Source organism: Carassius carassius, chromosome 5, assembly GCF_963082965.1.
Source record: "Carassius carassius chromosome 5, fCarCar2.1, whole genome shotgun sequence".
In the NCBI taxonomy this organism is placed as follows: domain Eukaryota; kingdom Metazoa; phylum Chordata; class Actinopteri; order Cypriniformes; family Cyprinidae; genus Carassius; species Carassius carassius.
Window position 1 is genome coordinate 19,730,914 of NC_081759.1, and position 21,764 is coordinate 19,752,677.

The window sequence follows — 21,764 nt, forward strand, 5'->3', positions numbered from 1 at the left end:
AAATGAGCCTTGGCCCACAGGACACGATGGGGCTTCTGGACCATGTTCACATATGGCTTCCTTTTTGCATGATAGAGCTTTAGTTGGCATCTGCTGATGGCACGGCGGATTGTGTTTACCGACAGTGGTTTCTGAAAGTATTCCTGGGCCCATTTAGTAATGTCATTGACACAATCATGCCGATGAGTGATGCAGTGTCGTCTGAGAGCCCGAAGACCACGGGCATCCAATAAAGGTCTCCGGCCTTGTCCCTTACGCACAGAGATTTCTCCAGTTTCTCTGAATCTTTTGATGATGTTATGCACTGTAGATGATGAGATTTGCAAAGCCTTTGCAATTTGACGTTGAGGAACATTGTTTTTAAAGTTTTCCACAATTTTTTTACGCAGTCTTTCACAGATTGGAGAGCCTCTGTCCATCTTTACTTCTGAGAGACTCTGCTTTTCTAAGACAAAGCTTTTATAGCTAATCATGTTACAGACCTGATATCAATTAACTTAATTAATCACTAGATGTTCTCCCAGCTGAATCTTTTCAAAACTGCTTGCTTTTTTAGCCATTTGTTGCCCCTGTGCCAACTTTTTTGAGACCTGTAGCAGGCATTAAATTTTAAATGAGCTAATTAAGAGGATAAAAGTGTAAAATTTCTCAGTTTAAACATTTGCTACGTTATCTATGTTCTATTGTGAATAAAATATTGGCTCATGTGATTTGAAATTCCTTTAGTTTTCATTTTATTAAAATTTAAAAAACGTCCCAACTTTTCCGGAATTGGGGTTGTACACTATGTGGCTCCTTGGCATGAAAAAAGACTCCTGAATTATCCCGTTAATTTATTTACTCATTATTTACATATGTAAATGTAAAAAGTAGTCTTCAAACAAAGACTGTTTGCACATTCTGTTTGTTGTAGTACTGCAACAGCAGGTGTTAATTTGACCTTTAATACAAGGAGTTTACTTTAGACTGTTGTGCTTCTTTAGGCCACTGTGGTGATGACATTTAGCCTATTGCTCTTTTGGGTGAGTCAATTACTGTCAGTAAATGAGAAACCTTAAAGATGGCATTTAAGGTTGTTCGTAATGATTAAACAAGGATGTTGAAACTTTAATATCTCGAATTTGTTTGGTACAGGATGGTTTGGGCAAAAATATGGCATTTATGTTAGTATTTTTATTCAATAGCTACTTAAACATACACATTATGTATAATTTAAACATAATAAATTATAAATATACCGCCAAAAGTTTGCAATAGTTAAATTTTTTTTTTTCATGTTTTCAAAGAATTCTCTTATGCTCACCAAGGCTGCATTTATTTGATACAAATACAGTAACAATAGTAGCATAGTGGATTTTCAAGAGCCATAATGTCAGTTTGCTGGTGCTCATCTATTAATACCACTTCTTATTATTAATGAATAAAAATTCATTTAAAAGTCATTAATGAATAAAAATTTCAAAAGAACAGTATCTTGTTTAAAATAGTAATATTTTGTAATATTACGAATGTATGTATAAATGTAGCCTAATATATATATATATATATATATATATATATATATATATATATATACACACATATATTTATTTACACACACGCACACACACACACAAATATCTAATTTTGATATAAAAATATATTCAAAATATATGTACATAAAGATATATAAAGATTTCTTATGATGTGAATTTACATAATTTAACGTTTTATAAAACCATAATATATTACGTTATAAATAGCCTAAAAATAATATTTTGTATTGTTTTTTTTTTGTTTTCTTTGTTTTGTTTTTTAGTTAACTTAGTTCTGATTGTTCTAAATGACAAATGAATATTAAAAAACGTGTCCACTTTAATTGTTTTTAAAAGTATTAGTGGTACCCAAGGAGGACGGAGTCTCCATGGCAACCTCGTCACTCCTTTTTTATTATCCTTATAGTGAAGTCCTGGCACTTGTGCTGTGAACTGTGCTGTTTGCCGCGCGCCGAGAGAGCTCGTGTCCAGCAGTGATCGCAGATTAAAGCGCGCTCTCGAATCCAGCAGCTCTTCTCGCGCTGCTCAGGACCCCCTCTAAGGTTTTTAAATTTCCCACTCCAGTTCGTGTCACATCCGGTTCAGCACCACTGCTTGGCCCCGCTTCTCAAATTTCCTGCCCACACCTACTCTCTCGTATTAACCAGCCAAGTTTGTCTAGTGATGAAGTAATATTTTCGCCGCTTTCCTGCTCATCCCCACATTCGCGGTCGGAACGCCGGTCCAGCAGCACAGAGGACGAGGAGGCGTCGAGAAGCGGACATGAGATAAATATGCAAAGAGGCGGCTCCGCAAACCATTCCAGTCTCATTTTTTCCATTATTTTGGCGCTGAATTAAATACATACGTTCATTCAAGAGGAGCGTCTGATAGAGAGCCGGACAGCAGCACAGAAAGCAGCTCTGCATGTGATATCCTCGGATCAGGTGGCATCGGCGGCAGAAGATGCAGCCCGCGAGCAAGCTCCTGAGTCTCACCCTCCTGGTACTGATGGGCACTGAACTCACTCAAGTAGGTTTATAAACGCCATTTTCAGCGCACATCTCAGGCTAATTAGGCAGATATGCTCAAAATAAGCCGGTTTGGTTTATTATAATAAAGGCAGATTAATCTAATGGGCAGCAGAGATCGGGATGGACTAATATGATTAAACCTGATTAGAAGAAAAATCACAGCGGGGATTCTCTTTTCTAGAGCTTTATCCCACATGGCTAGGTTTTTTTTTTTTAAATAGTAACTTCTATAAAGGATATAGGCTTAATTGTAGGTGATTATGAATGTCTTTACAGAGTCATAGCTGACAGTTTTAGTATTTGAAGATAAACGCATCTAGCAGTGAAGACTCTGATGGTGTGTGTGAGACCGATCACTATCATTTTATCATTTGTATGATTATTCCTATTAAAGATAAAACACTCCAGGGCTTGTGCAGTGTATTCTCACTATCAACACAGTGTAATTGTCTCTGACACTCTACAATCTCACTTTGAAGGCAAACATAGCAGGTAAATTGCTTTCTCCACACTCCACATTGATGCCTGCTCTTCAGTAACTAGTTTTTCTTTATGCCTTGGCATTAAATCCCTGTTGGTGAGTTAATCAAATGGTAACAGCTATACTGAATGGACGAGGTCATTAGTCTTAATGTACAGAAAATTTATGTCAAAATTAAATTAATTTAGCCTCTTTTCTATATTCATGCATTGTTTTGTGCAAGAACAAGACTTGATTAAATGTATTTGTTCTTTGTCTTTCTTAGGGCATTTTATTTGACCTTAATACTACAAGTTTTTAAACAGGTTAAAATGTTATAATTCATTATATACTGTAATTATGAATTATTGGATGATTCATTTAACAAAATTAGTAATCTGAAACTAAGTGCCCTGTGCCATAATTTGTAATCTGTCACAAATTATGAACCACTGAAGAGAGAGAGAGAGAGAGAGAGAGAGAGAGAGAGATCCTGTCTGATTTAATAAAAAATCAGGTTTACACAAAAATATATATTGTTTCCCCCCATATTATGTTTATGGCATTATACACACTTCATATTATAGTATGCTAATAATAGCATAAATTATACATTATTTTAGACAGCACCTTTAATCAATCTTAAGTAGTAATTTCACATTCAGTTTTATAAAATTAATTTAAAATGTTCATAGTTCTGACTAGCCTGCACAGGAAGAAAACTTCTCATGTTTAAATCAGTGATTAATCAGATATTTCTCTTCATACGTTAGTGCAGGCGAAAACAAGTGTTGCTTACCAAAATTAAAAAGAAAAAGAGAAGAAGAGAACAAGGATGTAGTTTAAATCTGTTTAAGAGTTGAGTCTGTCTGTGAGTGCAAATTTGTCATTAGTTAATTTAGAACGTGTCTGTGGTGTATTTGTGCATAAAACAAATATATATATATATATATATATATATATATATATATATATATATATATATATATATATATATATATATATATATATATATATATATATATATATATATATATATATATATATATATATATATATATATATATATATATAGGGTTTGATTGGAACTTTTGTCCAGGAGAAAAATGCTAAACAGAGAATGAAACCTGTACTGCCCTCTGTTGGCTAAATAATACCATGGCATGCTGAGAGATAACGTGTTATTGTTAAGCTTTCATATTCAAAATCCCCTGTTCAGATTTGACTCATAAAAAAAATGCACTCATAAAGCACTCAGTTTTAGGCTGTGCATAAGTGAGTTATCTTTTTAATCAAACATCTGTTGATATTTCAGAGTTTAATGAAATGCTCAGAGAGCATTAACAATCATAGCTACTTCTTAGAACATAAATAATGGTGGCCTACTGTGCCCTGCACGCGGTAGAGAGCCTGTAGATGGCTGCACAATTACACCGATGAGTCACACAGCGCGCGAATTATTCAATGGCCCCGACTTTACAGAGGAACCTTAACAAGTAGATCATTTCCGTCTCGCGTAACGCAAAGTGCAAAAATTGTATTGTCTCCAGTCTCCACCAGCACCTTTAACCTTCCGCCTAAAGCGAAATATATGTTCTGCTGATGCACCCAATAGCCTGCTTTTTGAGTCATTCAACATAAACCATTTACATTAATAAAATAGACTAATAATTAAAAAAAATAATCTTCAAAAAAAAGGATACTGACCAAGCTAGTAATGCGCTCCAGTGAACTGTCCAATGCGATGTGTTCGCAAACGCCTCTGTTTTTTTTTTAGCACATTCTGAAAAAATTGTTTTTTTAAGGTTTATGACTTCGCTTAATGTTTTAAGGCAATTTAAGAGCAATTAGACTACAATTGTATATTAAAACCTGTTTTTAACTATTGCTGTCAGCGTGGGTATTGTGAGAGTAACGAAAAAAACTTGGTATGTGTTTAGTGGTTTAGTATAACCCTGCGTCAAGCGCCTGGAGGAGGTTTGTGATATTTCTGAATATTTCACCAGTATAGCGGGTGGGCGGAGGCACGGAACCAATGAGATGAGATGGTCTGCTGAAGCTCCGTCATTATTCGCGTGAAGAGAGAAGACAGAGAAGCGCTCTTCTCAGAAACCGAGAGAGCTCGAGTAATTATAAAGTTCAGTACAGGATAGCGCGAGTAGAAATGCCCGAGATGAATTCATTTACACTGGGTGCTTTACAGAAGCACATCACCTCTGTCAGCAGCGCAGGTAACAGTTTTCTCCTGGAATGTGTATAATGAAGGTTACTAGGAAAGAGGAGAGCAGAGATGTCGGTGCCTTTGCTGAAAATTGGAGTAGTGCTCAGCACGATGGCGATGATCACCAACTGGATGTCGCAAACCTTGCCCTCTTTAGTAGGTCTGAATAGTACCAAATTAAGCGTGGCACCTCCGGGAGTGCCGGACCGGAGCACTGGCGTGAGTTTCTTTATTCTCTTTGTTCACGAGTTGTGAAAAACACTGAATTATTTATACCTTATAAATTATACTATTTAAATAATGTAGCTTAGAAAATTAAAAAAATATTTTGTTCATACACAGCAGCGTATTCTAAAATCATCAATTCCGACTCTGGAATATAGACTAGGCAAGACATTTTTTTTTACAATGTAGCTACCATGTTAATATAATCTTCTTTAAAATGTGTAATATCCGTCTAATATCATAGTATTTAAATATGATAATTATTTAGTAGGCTACTGACTGAGGTCCCATTACAGGTAATATCGAGGCAGTGAAACTGTTTAAGTGTTGCCTGTCTTTTTTTCTTTTTTCTTTTTTTGCGTTGGTGGAATAAAAAGAAAGAAAAAAGTAAGACCTCAATTATTCATTGGGACTGCACGACTTTAAGTGGACCTATTCCTCTTTTAGGTCGCTGCATGATTCATGTAGTGTAGCAACAGAAAAGATGGCAAATAATATAAACTCATTTTTTGACATTGAACTTTTGCAAAGGAAGGCAAAAATGCATTATCAGTGTTTCTTTTTTAAGACATCCTGTTTTGATCAGAAGGTGTTTGTTTATGGGACGAGGTACTAGGAACCAGCAGGTTGGGGTCGAGCAGTGACAGCGTGTGAATTCATTTTAATAGACATCCAAAATGATGCAGAATTTCCAATGGGCAAAAACCTTTGTCTTCTCAGGTTCAAACGGTGTAATCAGGTAAAAATGTGTCTCAGCGGGGGGAGTATTGGCTGTGAGTGTGCTTGTAGTCTTAAGTATTTTTATTTTTGATTAGTCACCTGCTGTCTTGCAAATCCTGTGTTGAAATCTATACTAATTAATCAGTTGTTTGTGAGCAAGGGAACTGTACCTTTTTTTTCCTTTTCTTTTTTTCTAATGAAATATATGCCTCCACTATTTTGGTATTTTGATAAGCTCTGTCCTCAAAGAGTAAAAACATTAGATTTTATTATAATCTGAATTCAGCATTACAATGGCAGCAGATTTGCAAAGATGTTCCTTCGGTTTAATAAAAAGTGCTTTCTATCCGCACTGGTTATGAATATGGATTATTCATTAGATTACTCAGGATTAGGACAAGACATACGGAAACGCTCACTCTTCCAGATGGCTCTTTTATGTAAAGCCACTGGGTCATCAAATCCCCTTCGAGAAATGACCATTTCACATCAAAGCACCAACTATGAAAATCCTTAAAAAACTGTGTTTTTGTCAGTATATATTGACCACTAATAAACTGCTCTGCTCCTTAAAGGGTTAGTTCACCCAATTTGCAAAATGATGTCATTAATAACTCACCCTCATGTTGCTCCAAACCCGTAAGACCTCCGTTTATCTTTGGAACACAGTTTAAGATATTTTAGATTTAGTCCGAGAGCTCTCAGTCCCTCCAATGAAGCTGTGTGTACGGTATACTGTCCATGTCCAGAAAGGTAAGAAAAACATCATCAAAGTAGTCCATGTGACATCAGAGAGTCAGTTAGAATTTTTTGAAGCATCGAAAATACATTTTGGTCCAAAAATAGCAAAAACTACGACTTTATTCAGCATTGTCTTCTCTTCCGCGTCTGTGGTAAGACAGTTCAAAACAAAGCAGTTTGTCATATCCGGTTCGCAAACGAATCATTCGATGTAACCGGATCTTTTTGAACCAGTTCACCAAATCGAACTGAATAGTTTTAAACGGTTCGCGTCTCCAATACGCATTAATCCACAAATGACTTAAGGTGTTAACTTGTTTAATGTGGCTGACACTCCCTCTGAGTTCAAACAAACCAATATCACGAAGTAATTCATTTACTCAAACAGTACACTGACTGAACAGCTGTGAAGAGAGAACTGAAGATGAACACCGAGCCAAGCCAGATAATGACTTGTTCACGAGTCAAGAACCGTTTCTGTCAGACGCGTCCGATTCGCAAACCGAGGAGCTGATGAATTTGCGCATGTGTGATTCAGCGTGAAGCAAACCGACACACAGAGCGTCTGAACCGAACTGATTCTTTTGGTGATTGGTTCTGAACTGATTCTGTGCTAATGCCCAGGTAAACCGAAGGCTTGCAGTCATCTCCAATGACGCCATTACGTCGAGCGTAAAAGAACCGTTTTCTTCAACCGGTTTATTGAATCGAACTGTCAGAAAGAACTACTGGTGATCCGAAAACCGATGCAACCGGTTCTTGACTGGTGAACGAGTCATTATCTGGCTCGGCTCGGTGTTCATCTCTCTCTTCACAGCAGTTCAGACAGTGTACTGTTTGAGTACATGAATTACTCAGAGGGAGTGTCAGCCACATTAAATAAGTTAACAGCTTAAGTGATTTGTGGATTAATGCGTATTGGAGACGCAAACCATTTAAAACGATTCAGTTCGATTTGGTGAACTGGTTCAAAAAGATCCGGTTACATCGAATGATTCGTTCCTGAACCGGATATGACAAACTGCTTGTTTTGAACTCTCTTTCACAACAGACACGGAAGAGAAGACAATGCTGAATAAAGTCGTAGTTTTTGCTATTTTTGGACCAAAATGTATTTTCGATGCTTCAAAAAATTCTAACTGACTCTCTGATGTCACATGGACTGCTTTGATGATGTTTTTCTTACCTTTCTGGACATGGACAGTATACCGTACACACAGCTTCATTGGAGGGACTGAGAGCTCTCGGACTAAATCTAAAATACCTTAAACTGTGTTCCAAAGATAAACGGAGGTCTTACTGGTTTGGAACGACATGAGGGTAAGTTATTAATGACATAATTTTCATTTTTGGGTGAACTATCCCTTTAAGAACAATGAGAATAAAAAAGTGAGAAAGGGAAATAAAATAATATTAACAGCGATTAAATACCGTATCTTGGCTTAAAGAAAAAAATATATATAAATTATATTATATATAAAGTAGTTTTAAACTAATATAATTATATTATGTATGTACTGTATATCTTTCAGCTAAATAGTGTTACCTTAGTGACATGTTTACTTAAGCAGAATTCACAAAAGCTAAATTTCTTAAACCACAGGCAACCAAATGAAAAACAATATCCAAAAATGTATGAGTATTGCAATGTAAAACCTACACTGACATGACAGTTTCCATCAGCTGGCCAGAAACTCTATCACTCTGACCCTTGTGTGGGGTTCATGTAATTAACCTTCCCAAAGATTGCAGATGAAATAAAGAAGAAAACTGTTACAAAGCTGTTTCCCATAAAGCACATCCCAGTCAGTGACTGACCTTTAGTTTTTCCTCTTCGTTTTGTCCTTTGCCCAGGTGCTGCCTGCTAACCCAGAGGACTCGTGGCAGGTGTACAGCTCAGCTCAAGACAGTGAGGGCAGGTGTGTGTGCACTGTTGTGGCTCCTCAGCAGACCATGTGTTCACGGGATGCCAGGACCAAACAACTGAGACAGCTCCTGGAAAAAGTAACCTTTGAAACTAATCCTCACAAAAGACCTTCTGACAGAATACACAGCTCACCGAATGCCTTTCAAAGTTCTGTTCACCCAGCACATGGCCTATTCTTCTTCTCATATGTTCTCTTTTTCTCTCTCAGGTCCAGAATATGACTCAGTCCATCCAGAATCTTGACCAGAGGACCCAGAAAGACCTGCAGTATGTGCAAAGAATGGAGGTGCAGTTGAGAGGCCTGGAATCCAAGTTCAAACAGGTGGAGGAAAGCCACAAGCAGAATATCGCCAAGCAATACAAGGTGCGTACAAATGCATGTGCTCATCCAGATCAGTGTGGTTGTTCCACTATCAATGTCATTTTTCATTTGTTCATTTCATACAATGTGTCCATTTACCAAAAGGTTAACTCGCCTATTTAATTCAGCTCCCAATACTGGCCTGTAACATTACATTACAAATCAATCTGAGGAAACGGCATATTAATTTTGTGTACGTTTTCAAGCCAAGTGAGCTCAGTATATTTGTTACAAATGATTTTGTCCTCCTGAGTTGACGCCACAGGCATTTTCCCCACAAGAAGTGAATTACAAAATATGATTCATTTTGGCGACATAGCATCGTTTCCATCATAGCTATTGTTAGCTGTCTGACATCATTGCATCTGCATGCTAATGAGGCCGTTGCTAGTTTTCTAAATGGAGGCGCAGTGATTTTGTTGCACGTTGCAATTTGTACTGTGTGTATCGAGCTCCCAAAGTGGCATTGATTTTGTAAGATCAGTCTAGCACAGTCTCTTCAAAGTCTTTTCAACAAAATAGCATATTGAACATTTTGTTTTAGTCAAACTGAATGTTATGGTAAAGAACGTGGCACCTCTTCTTCATTTGTAGAGTAGAAAACTACTCAAAACATTTTATGGCTTGACCTTTAAACATTTATTACATGAAGGCAGCAAATATTTAGATGCAATCGCTGCAAAGGTCATCTTATACACCATCATATGATCTTTATACCCACATGGGAGTCCATATGGTGCATGTTTTCAAAAGTTCACGTATACACAGAGCATATAAAAACATGGCCTTTCAGCAGAAGTAAGAATACATAGAGTTTGATAAAAGGATTCTTTGTTTGGACAAGGATGATTTTGCACTTATTGATCCTAGTAACAAAAGTAACAAAATATTTCTATTTCAATAAACGTTTTTTTTTTTTTAACCCTGTATTCATTAAAAAATGTCCCCACGGTTTCCACAGCTGCAGTATTTTCAACACTAAAAATAAAAAGAAATGTTTCTTGAGAATCAAATCAGTGTATTAGAATGATTTCATATTAGGATGATTTCTCAAATGACATTAAAGACTAAGGCCCAATCCCAATTCTACCCCTAAGCCCTTCCCCTTCCCCTACCCCTCCGTTTCGCGCATTCACGTGAAGGGGTAGGGGTGTCTCGATTCTCTTTTGGTTGGAGGGGTAGGGGTAAGGGGAAGGGCCAGATAGCCCTTCAAACGAAGATTTCTTGGGACCACACTTCAAATGAAGGGGTATGAATTATCTCGGCAACATGGCTGCTACAGCAAACAAAAAGACACATAAATGCAAGCTTTTTTGGCATAATTAAAGATTTTAATGAAAAGTAATCATTTGTTTTATGTTATTGTGAGTTCATATTAACGGTCATGTTACTCAAAGAAATGTTTGCAAAAAATCGCTTATATTTGCTAACGTCATATCATTACAGACTTGCATGATAGTGCCACAATGATAACTGCCGTAGACATTGATGAGGGCTAATCCCCCCAATAATTAGAAATCGCTAAACCATTTTCTCAAATACTGCCTAATCGAGAGAGAAAGAGAGAGAGAGAAAGAGAAATGGAAGTTGCATTCGCGTCTGTGCGTTTATCTTTTTAGAGTGAGTTTACTTAAAAACAGCGATTGTATCCTCTCGTCGCTGGAAAATACAATTTAGCGATTCAGTATTTAAACTGTATTTAATAAAAGTCGTGGGGCAGCGTTGACAAGTTTATTTTCTCCTGGATGTGGGAGCTGCGCGATTTCTGATATGTGTGTGTGTGTGTGTGTGTGTGTCAGTAAGCAGCTCTTTAATACAGAACGATAATTAAAGGCTCTAATGCACACCAGTATATGTGTGTAAGAGCTAGACGAAGAATGATGACGTGTGACGTCATAGTAGTGGTGTCCCAATCCTGGGAATATTTTCTCCCCTACCCCTTGACTCTGTTTTAAGGGACAAGGGGAAGGGGTAGGCGGAGGGGTAGGGGAAGGGGAAGGGGAAGGGGTATAAAATAGAATTGGGATTGGGCCTAAAAGAAAATTATTTTAAATTGTAATAATAATTGTAATTTGTTCCCTCATATTAGCAAATTGTGGCCATGTTGTACTAGTTTAATTAAATCAAAATGAGGGAACAAATAAGAGAACAATAAGAGACAAATTCTTAATGGTGGGCCATGGTGAATATATTTTTGTCTGCACGCCATGTGCTGACCTCTGCACATAAAAGATTTCTTTCAAAACTATTAAAAAAAACATCTTACTGTCCCCAAACTTTTAAACGGGAGCATATAGTTTTGATAACCTGCTATTAGTATTATTTTCTTTATATGTCCAGATTTATGTGCAGAAACCATCATGATTATTTGCACTTCTGCAAATAATTTCAAGCATGTTTTTGTGTGTTCATACTGTAGCTCATCCTATCAATTTTTTTTTTTTTTTTAAATGTTGCTTAATTTTTGTACAAAAAGCTGTATCTGTCAAAATGTGTGTGTTAGAAAGGCTAGCGAGTTAGTTATTCAACCAAATTTCATTTTCTTGCTTGCAGGGCTAACTTTATGAATTAAATCAAAACTGCAGAGACTGAAGAACAAGTTCAATCCCATTGTAATCCTCAACTGGTCAACTGATTGCATCATTCAGTTTATTTTAAATACAACGCTCCCTTGAATTCTGTTCACAGTCTTTTTGTGCATGCCACTATTGCAGCCTTCCCTGAGTAGATTTTCTTATGTTATGACATCTTCATGTCAATAATTCAGATTTGTTTATGCACATTTGGATATTCTGAAACAAGGGAAACTATTGTTGTATGTGAAGCATGTAACCCTCGACACCTTGCATTTTAAAAATTGAAAAATAAAGAGAGTTTTTTCAAATTTTTGCTGGTGTACTGAGAACTTGTTTTATGCCATGTTGAACTCTGCATCTATTTGCTAGACACACTCAGAAATGATAATAGAGTAGGCAGAGAGGGCAAGTATAGGGCAAGACAGGTGTTTGGACGCAATCGTTGCACACATGCCTACTGAACCAAGCCTATTTTAACCTTTCAGGCCATAAAAGCGAAAATGGAGGAACTTAGGCCAATGATACCAGTGTTGGAGGAATACAAGGCCGATGCAAAATTGGTAATGCAGTTTAAAGAGGAGGTCAAGAATCTGACATCAGTGCTAAGTGAACTGCAGGAGGAGATCGGGGCCTTTGACTACGAGGAGCTTCACAACAGGGTGTCTAATCTTGAGGAGAGGCTTCGTGCATGCATGCAAAAATTAGGTAGGATGAGTTTGAGCACAAACACAAACAACCATTATATTTCATTTCAAAATATATTATATACAACCGTGCACAAGAAAACACACTTTACTGTGCAAGAAAATGATAAAAAAGTTTTTGAATCACAAAAAAGGCCAGAAAAACCCACTATGAAAATATATTGGTGTTACTTTTACTCAGTTATATTAGGGGATTTAAGACTGCACAAATAAAGGCACAATTCACTTTTTTTTCTAATTGAAAGAATAATTAACCAAAAAATAAAAACAAAATTCACATACCCTCAGGCCACTAGATGGTAGATGGTTTTATTTCTTCATTAAATTTAGCATCACATCACTTGCTCACCAAAGGATCCTCTACAGTGAATGGGTGCCGTCAGAAGGAGAGTCCAAACAACTGATAAAAAACAAGTAATCATTTAATATCTTGTGAAGTGACCAGCATATTTGTAAGAAACAAACCCTTCATTAAGGTGTTTACAGTTTAAACCGTTACTTCTGACCAAAATATGAGTCTAATCCATAACAATGTTTGAATTAAAAAATGTCTTAATGAACAATTTGTTTATTAAAAACACACCGCTTTTCACGTAAGAAGACATTAATTGATGGACAGGAGTCATGTGAATCATTCTGATGTTTTTTAGCTGTTTGGACTCTCATTATGACGGCGCCCATTCACTGCAGAGGATCCATTGTGAACAAGTGATGTGATGCTAAATTTCTCCAAATCTGTTCCAAAGAAGAAACTGTCTGAATACATTTTAGTATATTTTACATATGTTCCCAGCACATTTAAAATAGCTAACAAAGTGTGGCCTCAGTGTTTTTTGAAAATGGAAATTCAAGGATGCTTCGCATTAACACAGATTAGTCCTGACTCAGTGAATGATGATTGAACAAAACACAAAACACTAATTTATTGTGCTGCTTGGAGGCATTAGCATGCTGAATTTAAACAACATAACATATCCCTGTCATTTTCCCTGTTTGAAATGCTGTATCTCAGCATAGCTTATCTGAAAGAGACAGTAGCATCAGATTCAGTTGTTGCCTTATTCTGAATTGAGGAATGGATCTCATATGGATGTTAGACACAGGCATGAATAATGAGAAGCTGCTGTGCTGTTCTCTCTTCCAACAAATGCCTTTGGGTCCACCTGAGCCATGGCATGAATTCATAGCAACTTTACAGGTTAATTAAATAAAAATATCAAATTCAATATGACAAGACACAGCGTCTGACACATCTCTGATTTACAAACAAATCCTCAGTTGAATGAAGATCGTATGATTTTATCCAAAAGCAAAATGTACATGTTCACAGACATTTTAATAACCATTCATACACTGGAATATAGGTCAGAAGCTCTGTGTAACAATAGAGAATTGCTCTTGATTCTTTGTGGAGCATTTATTTTGGATTCGAATAACAGATTTAGTACACATGCATAATGTAAATGCAGCCTTACTTTGATTGATTAAAGGAGGACACAATGCTGGGTTTTGTTGCTTAACAATTAATACCAAAAAAGAAAAGAGCTGCAGTTTTAAGTTTTCCACTGAGCCAAAAGCTACATGCAGTGATATAAAGAGAGACATCTAAATACGATCATGGGATTCTATTGAAAGATTACTGCTCTCAGTACAGTAATCTCCTGGCAGCATGGATTTTCTAATACTGCATTTCGCAAGGGACTTAAATCATTGGATGGGAAAAAAAAAACTGTATAAATAACGTGGACTTCATTCATTGTTAATATTACATTCATAGTTAATTGGGTTTTGAAGGAAGCCTGAACCAATTATTTTGTGATTGTTGCCCATAACTTTTCAAGCTGTTTCAGCAGTATCAGTTTTTGTCCATTTATTCTATAATTACTATGCCTGCAATGTATATGAGTCCATATTTCATTTAAAGGCTTCGTGTAAAATTTGCTCTTTAACTAAGTAGTTTATTACACCATAGGACTATTTTCAAAAGGTGGTGAAAATGCAGTAAGCAGTTATACACTTTCCATTATATTATGTTACATCACGTTACGTTACGTTATATCTCGCATTACATTGAGGTTCAAAAGTGGGGTTTGGTATACATTTTTATTTTTTTATGAAAGCATTCTCTTATGTTCCCCAAGGCTGCATTTATTTGATTAAAAACAGCAAAACAGTTATACTGTGAAATATTATAACAATTAAAAAAAAACTGTTTTATGTTTGAATATATTTTAGAATATTAATCTTAAAAATTATTTATTCCTGTAAAGGCAAAACTACATTTTTAGCAGCAATTACTCCAGGCTTCAGTGTCATATAATCATTCAGAATTCATATTAATAGACTTTTAATATGCCAAATGCTCAAGTAACATTTCTTCTTGTTATCAATGTTGAAAACAGTTGTTCTGTGTAATATTTTTGTGAAAACCCTTATACATTTCCAAGATTCTCGGAGGAATAAGAAGTTCAAAATACAGCATTTATTTGATTTAAGCAATTTAAAAGTCTTTGCTCTCACTTTGGATTAATTTGATGCATCCTTACTGCATCAAAGTATTTGCATGAATATCTTTAAGCAAACAACAACAATTTCTGACCTCAAACTTTTTGAACAACTGCGTATTTACATACATCCATGTACATTCATCGATTTAAAAAGTCAACAACCATTTACAGTTCAATTTATTTTCATGGAAATGTGCATATGTTAAAGTTAAAAATCACTAAGTCAAAGGAAAGAGTTGCTCATACATTAATAGAAGTACTGGGTTTCTGCTAAGCTTCTCTAACAGATTATTCCATTACAGTAGCACAGTAGATTTAGCAAAATAAAACATAGGATGGGTTGGCAACATTTAAGGCCATGACATTATGTAAATATCTGAGAAAATTACATAAAGCAGCAGCAGTCACACATTAACGATGTATGGCTGTGAACTCAAGTGTTGCTTGCTGTATATTTCAGTGTAATTGCATCAACAGTCAGTGTCAGGCTCTATATATCCTAGCCTTCAATCCACTGTATGTTCAGCTGTACTACTGCTTTGCAATCCTAGAAAATGTTCTCCACTACGTTATCACCTAAATAAACTAATAAAACTGCAATTTATCGCCTGTGACAGACTATTCAGCTAACATTTGGCCATCGGGTCTGGTGTAAAGACCGACCACCTGTGCTGAGGCAATAATCAGGCTGGTAATTATGTGAATATTATGTACCATAGAATATCTTTGAATGTAGGTTTTGTCTAAAGAAGTATGTCTTGAACGGAGAGTTGGGTGAATAAATTGCAACTCATTCAATCTCAAAAGGATTATGGAATTGCACAGTTCAATATTAGCAGATTATGAGTAATCATGTATAAAGGTCAGTCTGTTCAAGGGCTTTGCAGTGACTTTAATGTAGAGTAAATCAGTATTATTTGACAGCAGTAATTTTATGCCAAAGCTTCTGAAAATAGATATAGTTTAGTGATTTGTAATTTGAAATATGAGTACAAAATAAAATAAATATGTGACATGGATAGTCAGCTGTTTATGATCACAAAATAACTCAGATGTAAAGCAGAAAGTTCTTATAGCAATCTGAAAGGGTTTATTTTGTGACAATGCCTGACTGACTCACTAAATAAATGAATACACGAACATGAAATATTGATTTCAGTTTTTTATCATGTGAGACGAAAGAGTGCGCAGAGGGAAACTAGAGACTTAAAACCAGCATGGAGACTGGTTGCCAGGGACAACTCTCAGATATACAGTTTCACGTCATTATGACCGCAGAATTCTGTGATTGGCCAATCAGAATCAAGTATTCTGGAGAGCCGTGTAATGACACCAGATAGCCAGGTCAGTGAAATACAAAACAGTTCTTTCTCCAGAACTGGCTCTGTTGTGGTCTTACATAAACCAGCACGATGATCGCATTTCAGTGCCAAGAACAGAATATTGGAAAAATATTGTGGGAAACAGAGGAGTATCTATAAATCTACATTTCATTTAAAAGCAGTTGCTTTGCCCCAGTGGATTACCAATACCACACAGCCGGAGAAAGAAAGAGAAAGAGAAACCGCATCATTCTCCGAAAGACTTAAAGTGACAGAAAAAGAGAGAAATCTGGTTCAGAAAGAAGTATAAATGAGAGAAGAACACACTTCCTTGTGTATGAGGACTCTTACAACACTGCAGACGTCTACACAAGTTATGCTCCAGTGCGTCTGTCTGACACTGTGTCAAAACAGAGAGTATGAGAGGTTCACTGATGCCTGCAAACTTCTGCTCGAGTGCCTAACACAAGCCAGAATATGACACGAACTCCAACGCTTCCCCTATCCACCTCAAACCCATTTCCTTGCGCAAAACATTGAAGTTTAACAGTATATCACTCACTCATATGAAAGCAAACAAGCAGAAATGAAAATTATCTTCATTTACTCAACCTCACATCATTACAAATCCATATTACTTTTTTTTCAAAAGAGATGTCAAACTGCTCTTTTCTATGCAATGAAAGTCAATGGTCACCAGCTAGACTACTGAAAGTACAGCATTCAGTATTTAAATAAGCACACTGTATTACTAAACAATTATCAGACACATGAGAACAAATGACGTTTGGTATTTTGATGCTAAACCTGGTGTGATAAATCTCAAAGTGCAACACATTATCATGACTGAATAACTTTTTTGTTGTTATATGGCTCGAGGAGACTTATATAGCACACAAGTCTTACAGACTAATTTTAGGTTGATTTTATTGTACTTGACAGCCCCTGGTCGCCATTCACTTTCATTTTATGGAAAACAACAGCATAACATTCTTCAAAATAACTCTTTTTAGGTTTTATGGAATAAGAAAGTCGAGCATGAGGGTGAGTAAATGATGAAAAATTATTACAATAAAATGTAGATTTTTACTTGTTCCCATGTTTTACTGTTATCAGCTTGTGGGAAGCTGACAGGGATAAGTGATGCTATAACCATGAAAACATCTGGATCAAGATATGGATCCTGGATGACTGATCCGCTTGCCCCTGACGGTGATACGCGGGTGAGTTCATTAAATCTTTACTGTCTTAACTGAATTCCTCTGGATGTTTTGTGTAAAAGAAAAACAGCTTTAATCACGTCACACCCCTCATTTTAATCTCAACTGGTTTAGATTTTTTTTTCTTTTTAATTAAAGTGTCTTTGACTCTGTCTTATCAGCACTCTTTTTGTCCCTGCAGTATATTTTCTTGTAAACATGCCAAGAGTGTGGTTTATTAAATTACCGGCAGACATTAAGATGCAAATGATAGGTGTAAATCTTGCAAGATGGCAGCAAAGTCATTCCCAGTAAAAGCTGAATGATGTCTGTTAATTCCTGCGCCAGTATTTCCAACATAAAAATGTTTGTATATTACTGTTGGTTTCATATCTTTGTTTTCAGACATTCTTTTAAGTATTCTGAGCTAAAAAGCAAAATCTTGTACGACTGTTTTATTTCCCTGCCTTTGTACAAGCTTTTCTGTCTTTCTCCAATTTCTTGAACAAATCTAACACATCCATCTTGGTTAGATGTCAGTAGTGAGTAAGTTGCTTGACAACTAATCCATGATCCCATCATATATTAATGCAACAACTTCAAAGAGGATGGCTGAAGGTGAAGCGATGGAGTTTTTAGCTCCTTTGAGGTGGATCGATACAGTAGAAAAGCCCAGAAACAGAAAGGCATCTGGCCTACAGATCTGTCTGAGCTTTAAATGATTGATGAGGGGTCAGAGAGTTGCCCTTGCAAGAAGCCTCTGATAGCCTTAGTATTTATTTTAACAGTGAAAATACACTTAAAAGGTTAAGACATTTGTTTGACAGACATGTTTGTTTTAAGAATTGGATCTTAGGAAGTCAGTTAAGAGCAGGGATAGGATAATAGGCAAATAATGAGCAAATCGAATACATCTGTCCCAAATACTCCGATAGCATGCTGACCTTGACTTTGAAAGAATCATTGACATAAAAGAGCATCCACCATAAGAAAAAAAAAATCATGTGTCAAGTGAATGTCATGTGGTGTAACCATCCAGTAAAAACTAATAACATATTTTCCTTTTACTGAATACATGTTTGCACACATGTAATTATAAAACAAAACTATAATTTTAAATATATTTGAATATACTTTACAAGCTGAAATGTTTGTAAACAAATAAACTTAATTATTAATGAATAAATTTAATATCATTTATGAAGATTCACAAAACATGACAATTAACAACCAGAACTAACTGTGCCTCATCATAAAACGGTAAAATTATTATAAGTTTATTGATCTTGACACAATTGGTTTTTGGTTTGCTTTGTTTTGTTTTTTTTGTTTTTGTTTTTTGTTCATACCACTTAAGACTTCATAAGACATTTATTTGGTGGAAAGAAGTTTTTAAAATTGAAAAAAGTGAAGCAGTCTATTAATTTTATTCTACAAAATAATAATGAAAAACTATTCTAAATCTTAAAACTATTCTCTTCTTAATAAGGTATTCTTTAAGAATTTCATTTTTTTTTCTTCATGATATCAGGACAGTTGTATTACTCTGAATATTTTATTTTATTTTTTTATTGAATGCCCCCCAAAATATTTTGAAATATATTTTTTGGGGGGAAACAACAACTAAGACCATTTTCGGTAGCAATTTATTTTACAGTCCTGTCCCACAAGTGCATACTACACTGTTAATAACTAGGTACTAATCATCACCCTACCCTTAACACTCGTGAACCTGCCATAACCTTAAACCAATGTAGTTACCTTATATTACCATGTGTTTTCTTAGGTAAGTACATGTAAGTGCAAATACTGTAAAATAAAGTGTATAAACTCTGATGTGCATTAATTTTTCCATAACCAGGTGTGGTACATGGACGGTTACCACAACAACCGCTTTGTCCGGGAATACAAGTCAATGGTCGACTTCATGTATTCGGACAACTTCACCTCACACCGGCTTCCTCACCCCTGGTCGGGCACAGGACAGGTGGTCTACAATGGCTCCATCTACTTCAATAAGTTCCAAAGTAACACCATCATCAAATTTGACTTCAAGACAGCCACCATCAGCAAGTCCGGTCAGCTGGACTACGCCGGCTACAACAACCGTTACCACTATTCCTGGGGTGGTCACTCCGACATTGACCTCATGGTGGACGAAGGTGGGCTTTGGGCCATCTATGCCACCAATCAAAACGCAGGGAACATTGTCATCAGCAAGATCAACCCACTGACCCTGCAGGTCATCAAAAGCTACACCACCAACCACCCAAAGAGGAGCGCTGGTGAGGCCTTCATGATCTGTGGGACACTTTATGTCACCAACGGATACTCAGGAGGGACAAAAGTCTACTATGCTTTCCATACCAACTCCTCTACTTACGAGTATATCGACATCCCCTTACAGAACAAGTATTCCCATATCTCCATGCTGGATTATAACCCTAGGGACAGAGCTCTTTACGCATGGAACAATGGACACCAGGTGCTGTATAATGTCACCTTGTTCCACGTCATTCGCTCTGAGGAACTCTAAATGACATTCTTCATCCCTTTGAGATATACAGTAGCACTGATGAAGTTTATTACTGAAAAAAAGAGTAATGCCTGATGATTGTTCAATAAAAGAAGACATAAAAATGTATCAAAAGTAATAGTTAATGGCAACATAATGAACAGCTGCCAAAAGTCATTTTTCTTTTGTAAGCTTTCCTTAGATAATTGAGATTGAAATTTTCACTGCAAAAAAAAAAAAAAAAAAAAAAAAAAAAATATATATATATATATATATATATATATATATATATATAATTATGTATTTTTCAATATACATGTTATATGTTGAAATAAATACATAATATATTAGAAAAAAAAAAATACTATATATTATTTGAAAACAAACCCAATTTCACTTCAAGTAAATTTATGTTGTTTTATGTTTAGGTTTATTTAGATATTTTAACTGCAAAACAAAAACAGTGATTAATGATAAGATTTTTTACTGTGTTCTTAGTACTTGTACAGCCTTACCAACATGAATTAGTTACACAGCGGAGGGCAAAGACATGTGACGCAAGAAAGATGTCATTTAGTTACCCAGTTATGTCCTTTGTATCGAGAGCAATCAAATCTATTTAACATCAACTAAAGAACCGAAGGCACTGACTGTTGGAGGCACTCTGTTAAAGAACTGCAGCGTGTTGTTGTGACTGTATATAATTTCAGATTTTCGCAGAGATTTGCATGAACATTTTTAGCACTACGATTCACATGATTGTATTTATGTTTTCTCGCAGTAATATGAACCTTGTATGTGAAAAAGAGATTAGATTAGTGATGGGTTTGCTATTCTTCTTGCCATGTTTCATTTTTGCTGTATCTTTTGTTTTGTTTTTTAATTTGTGTTTATAAAGTGACTTTTAAATAGTAGGATGGATTGTAAGAAAAAGACGTCAAGCGTATATATGTATAGATATAACTTGTCAGCAAAAAAAAAAGGTATCAAAAGACAGTGTGAAAAAAATTATTTACAAGGTATTATTCTTTGAATGTATTTCAAGACAGATCCATGTGTCAGCTGATAGAAGAAATAGATGGCATCATCTAAAACTGTTACGCTTGCATCCGTGTTGTACTTGCAATGTGATTCATATCAATAAAGCCAGTCTTTATTTTACACTTCTTGCCTAAGGGAAATTAAATCATGTGCCATATGTGAATATAAAATTACAATATCCAAAAATATAGATCTATATAAATATTGAAAACAACAATCTCCTCATTTTTTCTGCATAGAAAAAGATTTTGTGCAGATAATGACCCAACTCCAGCTACCAAATCTTTCGGAGCCAAGGGAAATGTCAAATGGGATTGAACAGTCTAAAGGGAAAAATAGGAGCAGTCTAAAGGTAGATATCATTAGCAGCCTATATTCTTTCTCCATGGCAACGGGGGCAGAAAGTGATGACCTCATCTGTTTGGCTGCAGTGAAAGAGCTGATCCGGAAGCGGTGGGACACGCACTAAAGACAGAGCAACTCATTAGCCCTCAGCTCTTCTCTAAAAGCACTGTCAAATTGAATTGTCTGGTCTGTCTGCGCTCAGCAAATGCACATTTAATTCAAGCCACCGTGACAATGGCAAACTGCTATTCAGGGAAGGTATCAAGCGCTAAAGGTGCTTAAATTTAATGGCATTTCTTTCTTCTTTTATCTCAAGGTAGCCATCAGATCAGCTAATCTAATTCCCCTCAAC

The 21,764-nt window shown here is 35.9% G+C and overlaps 1 protein-coding gene across 2 annotated transcripts; it reads left to right on the plus strand.

Moving 5' to 3' along the window:
• Window positions 1–2,009: 2,009 nt before the first annotated feature.
• On the plus strand, window positions 2,010–21,187 carry olfm1a (olfactomedin 1a). 2 transcript variants are annotated; one of them, XM_059550027.1, is made up of 6 exons: window positions 2,010–2,546; window positions 8,770–8,919; window positions 9,051–9,206; window positions 12,265–12,484; window positions 17,429–17,535; window positions 19,373–21,187. In XM_059550027.1, the coding sequence occupies exons 1-6, from the start codon at window positions 2,481–2,483 to the stop codon at window positions 20,045–20,047; spliced, it is 1,374 nt and encodes a 457-aa protein (XP_059406010.1). In that variant the 5' UTR covers window positions 2,010–2,480; the 3' UTR covers window positions 20,048–21,187. The 2 variants fall into 2 exon arrangements, with proteins under 2 accessions (XP_059406010.1, XP_059406009.1); XM_059550026.1 differs by lacking the exon at window positions 2,010–2,546 and adding an exon at window positions 4,955–5,448.
• The last annotated feature ends 577 nt before the right edge of the window (window positions 21,188–21,764 follow it).

What these genes read in the sequence shown, in the direction of transcription:
- olfm1a (XM_059550026.1), top strand. Translation starts at nt 5,299, where the DNA reads ATGTCGGTGCCTTTGCTGAAAATTGGAGTAGTGCTCAGCACGATGGCG. An exon ending in ATATCGCCAAGCAATACAAG is followed by an intron (nt 9,207 to 12,264) that starts GTGCGTACAAAT and finishes TTAACCTTTCAG; the next exon opens with GCCATAAAAGCGAAAATGGA. An exon ending in TGCATGCATGCAAAAATTAG is followed by an intron (nt 12,485 to 17,428) that starts GTAGGATGAGTT and finishes TACTGTTATCAG; the next exon opens with CTTGTGGGAAGCTGACAGGG.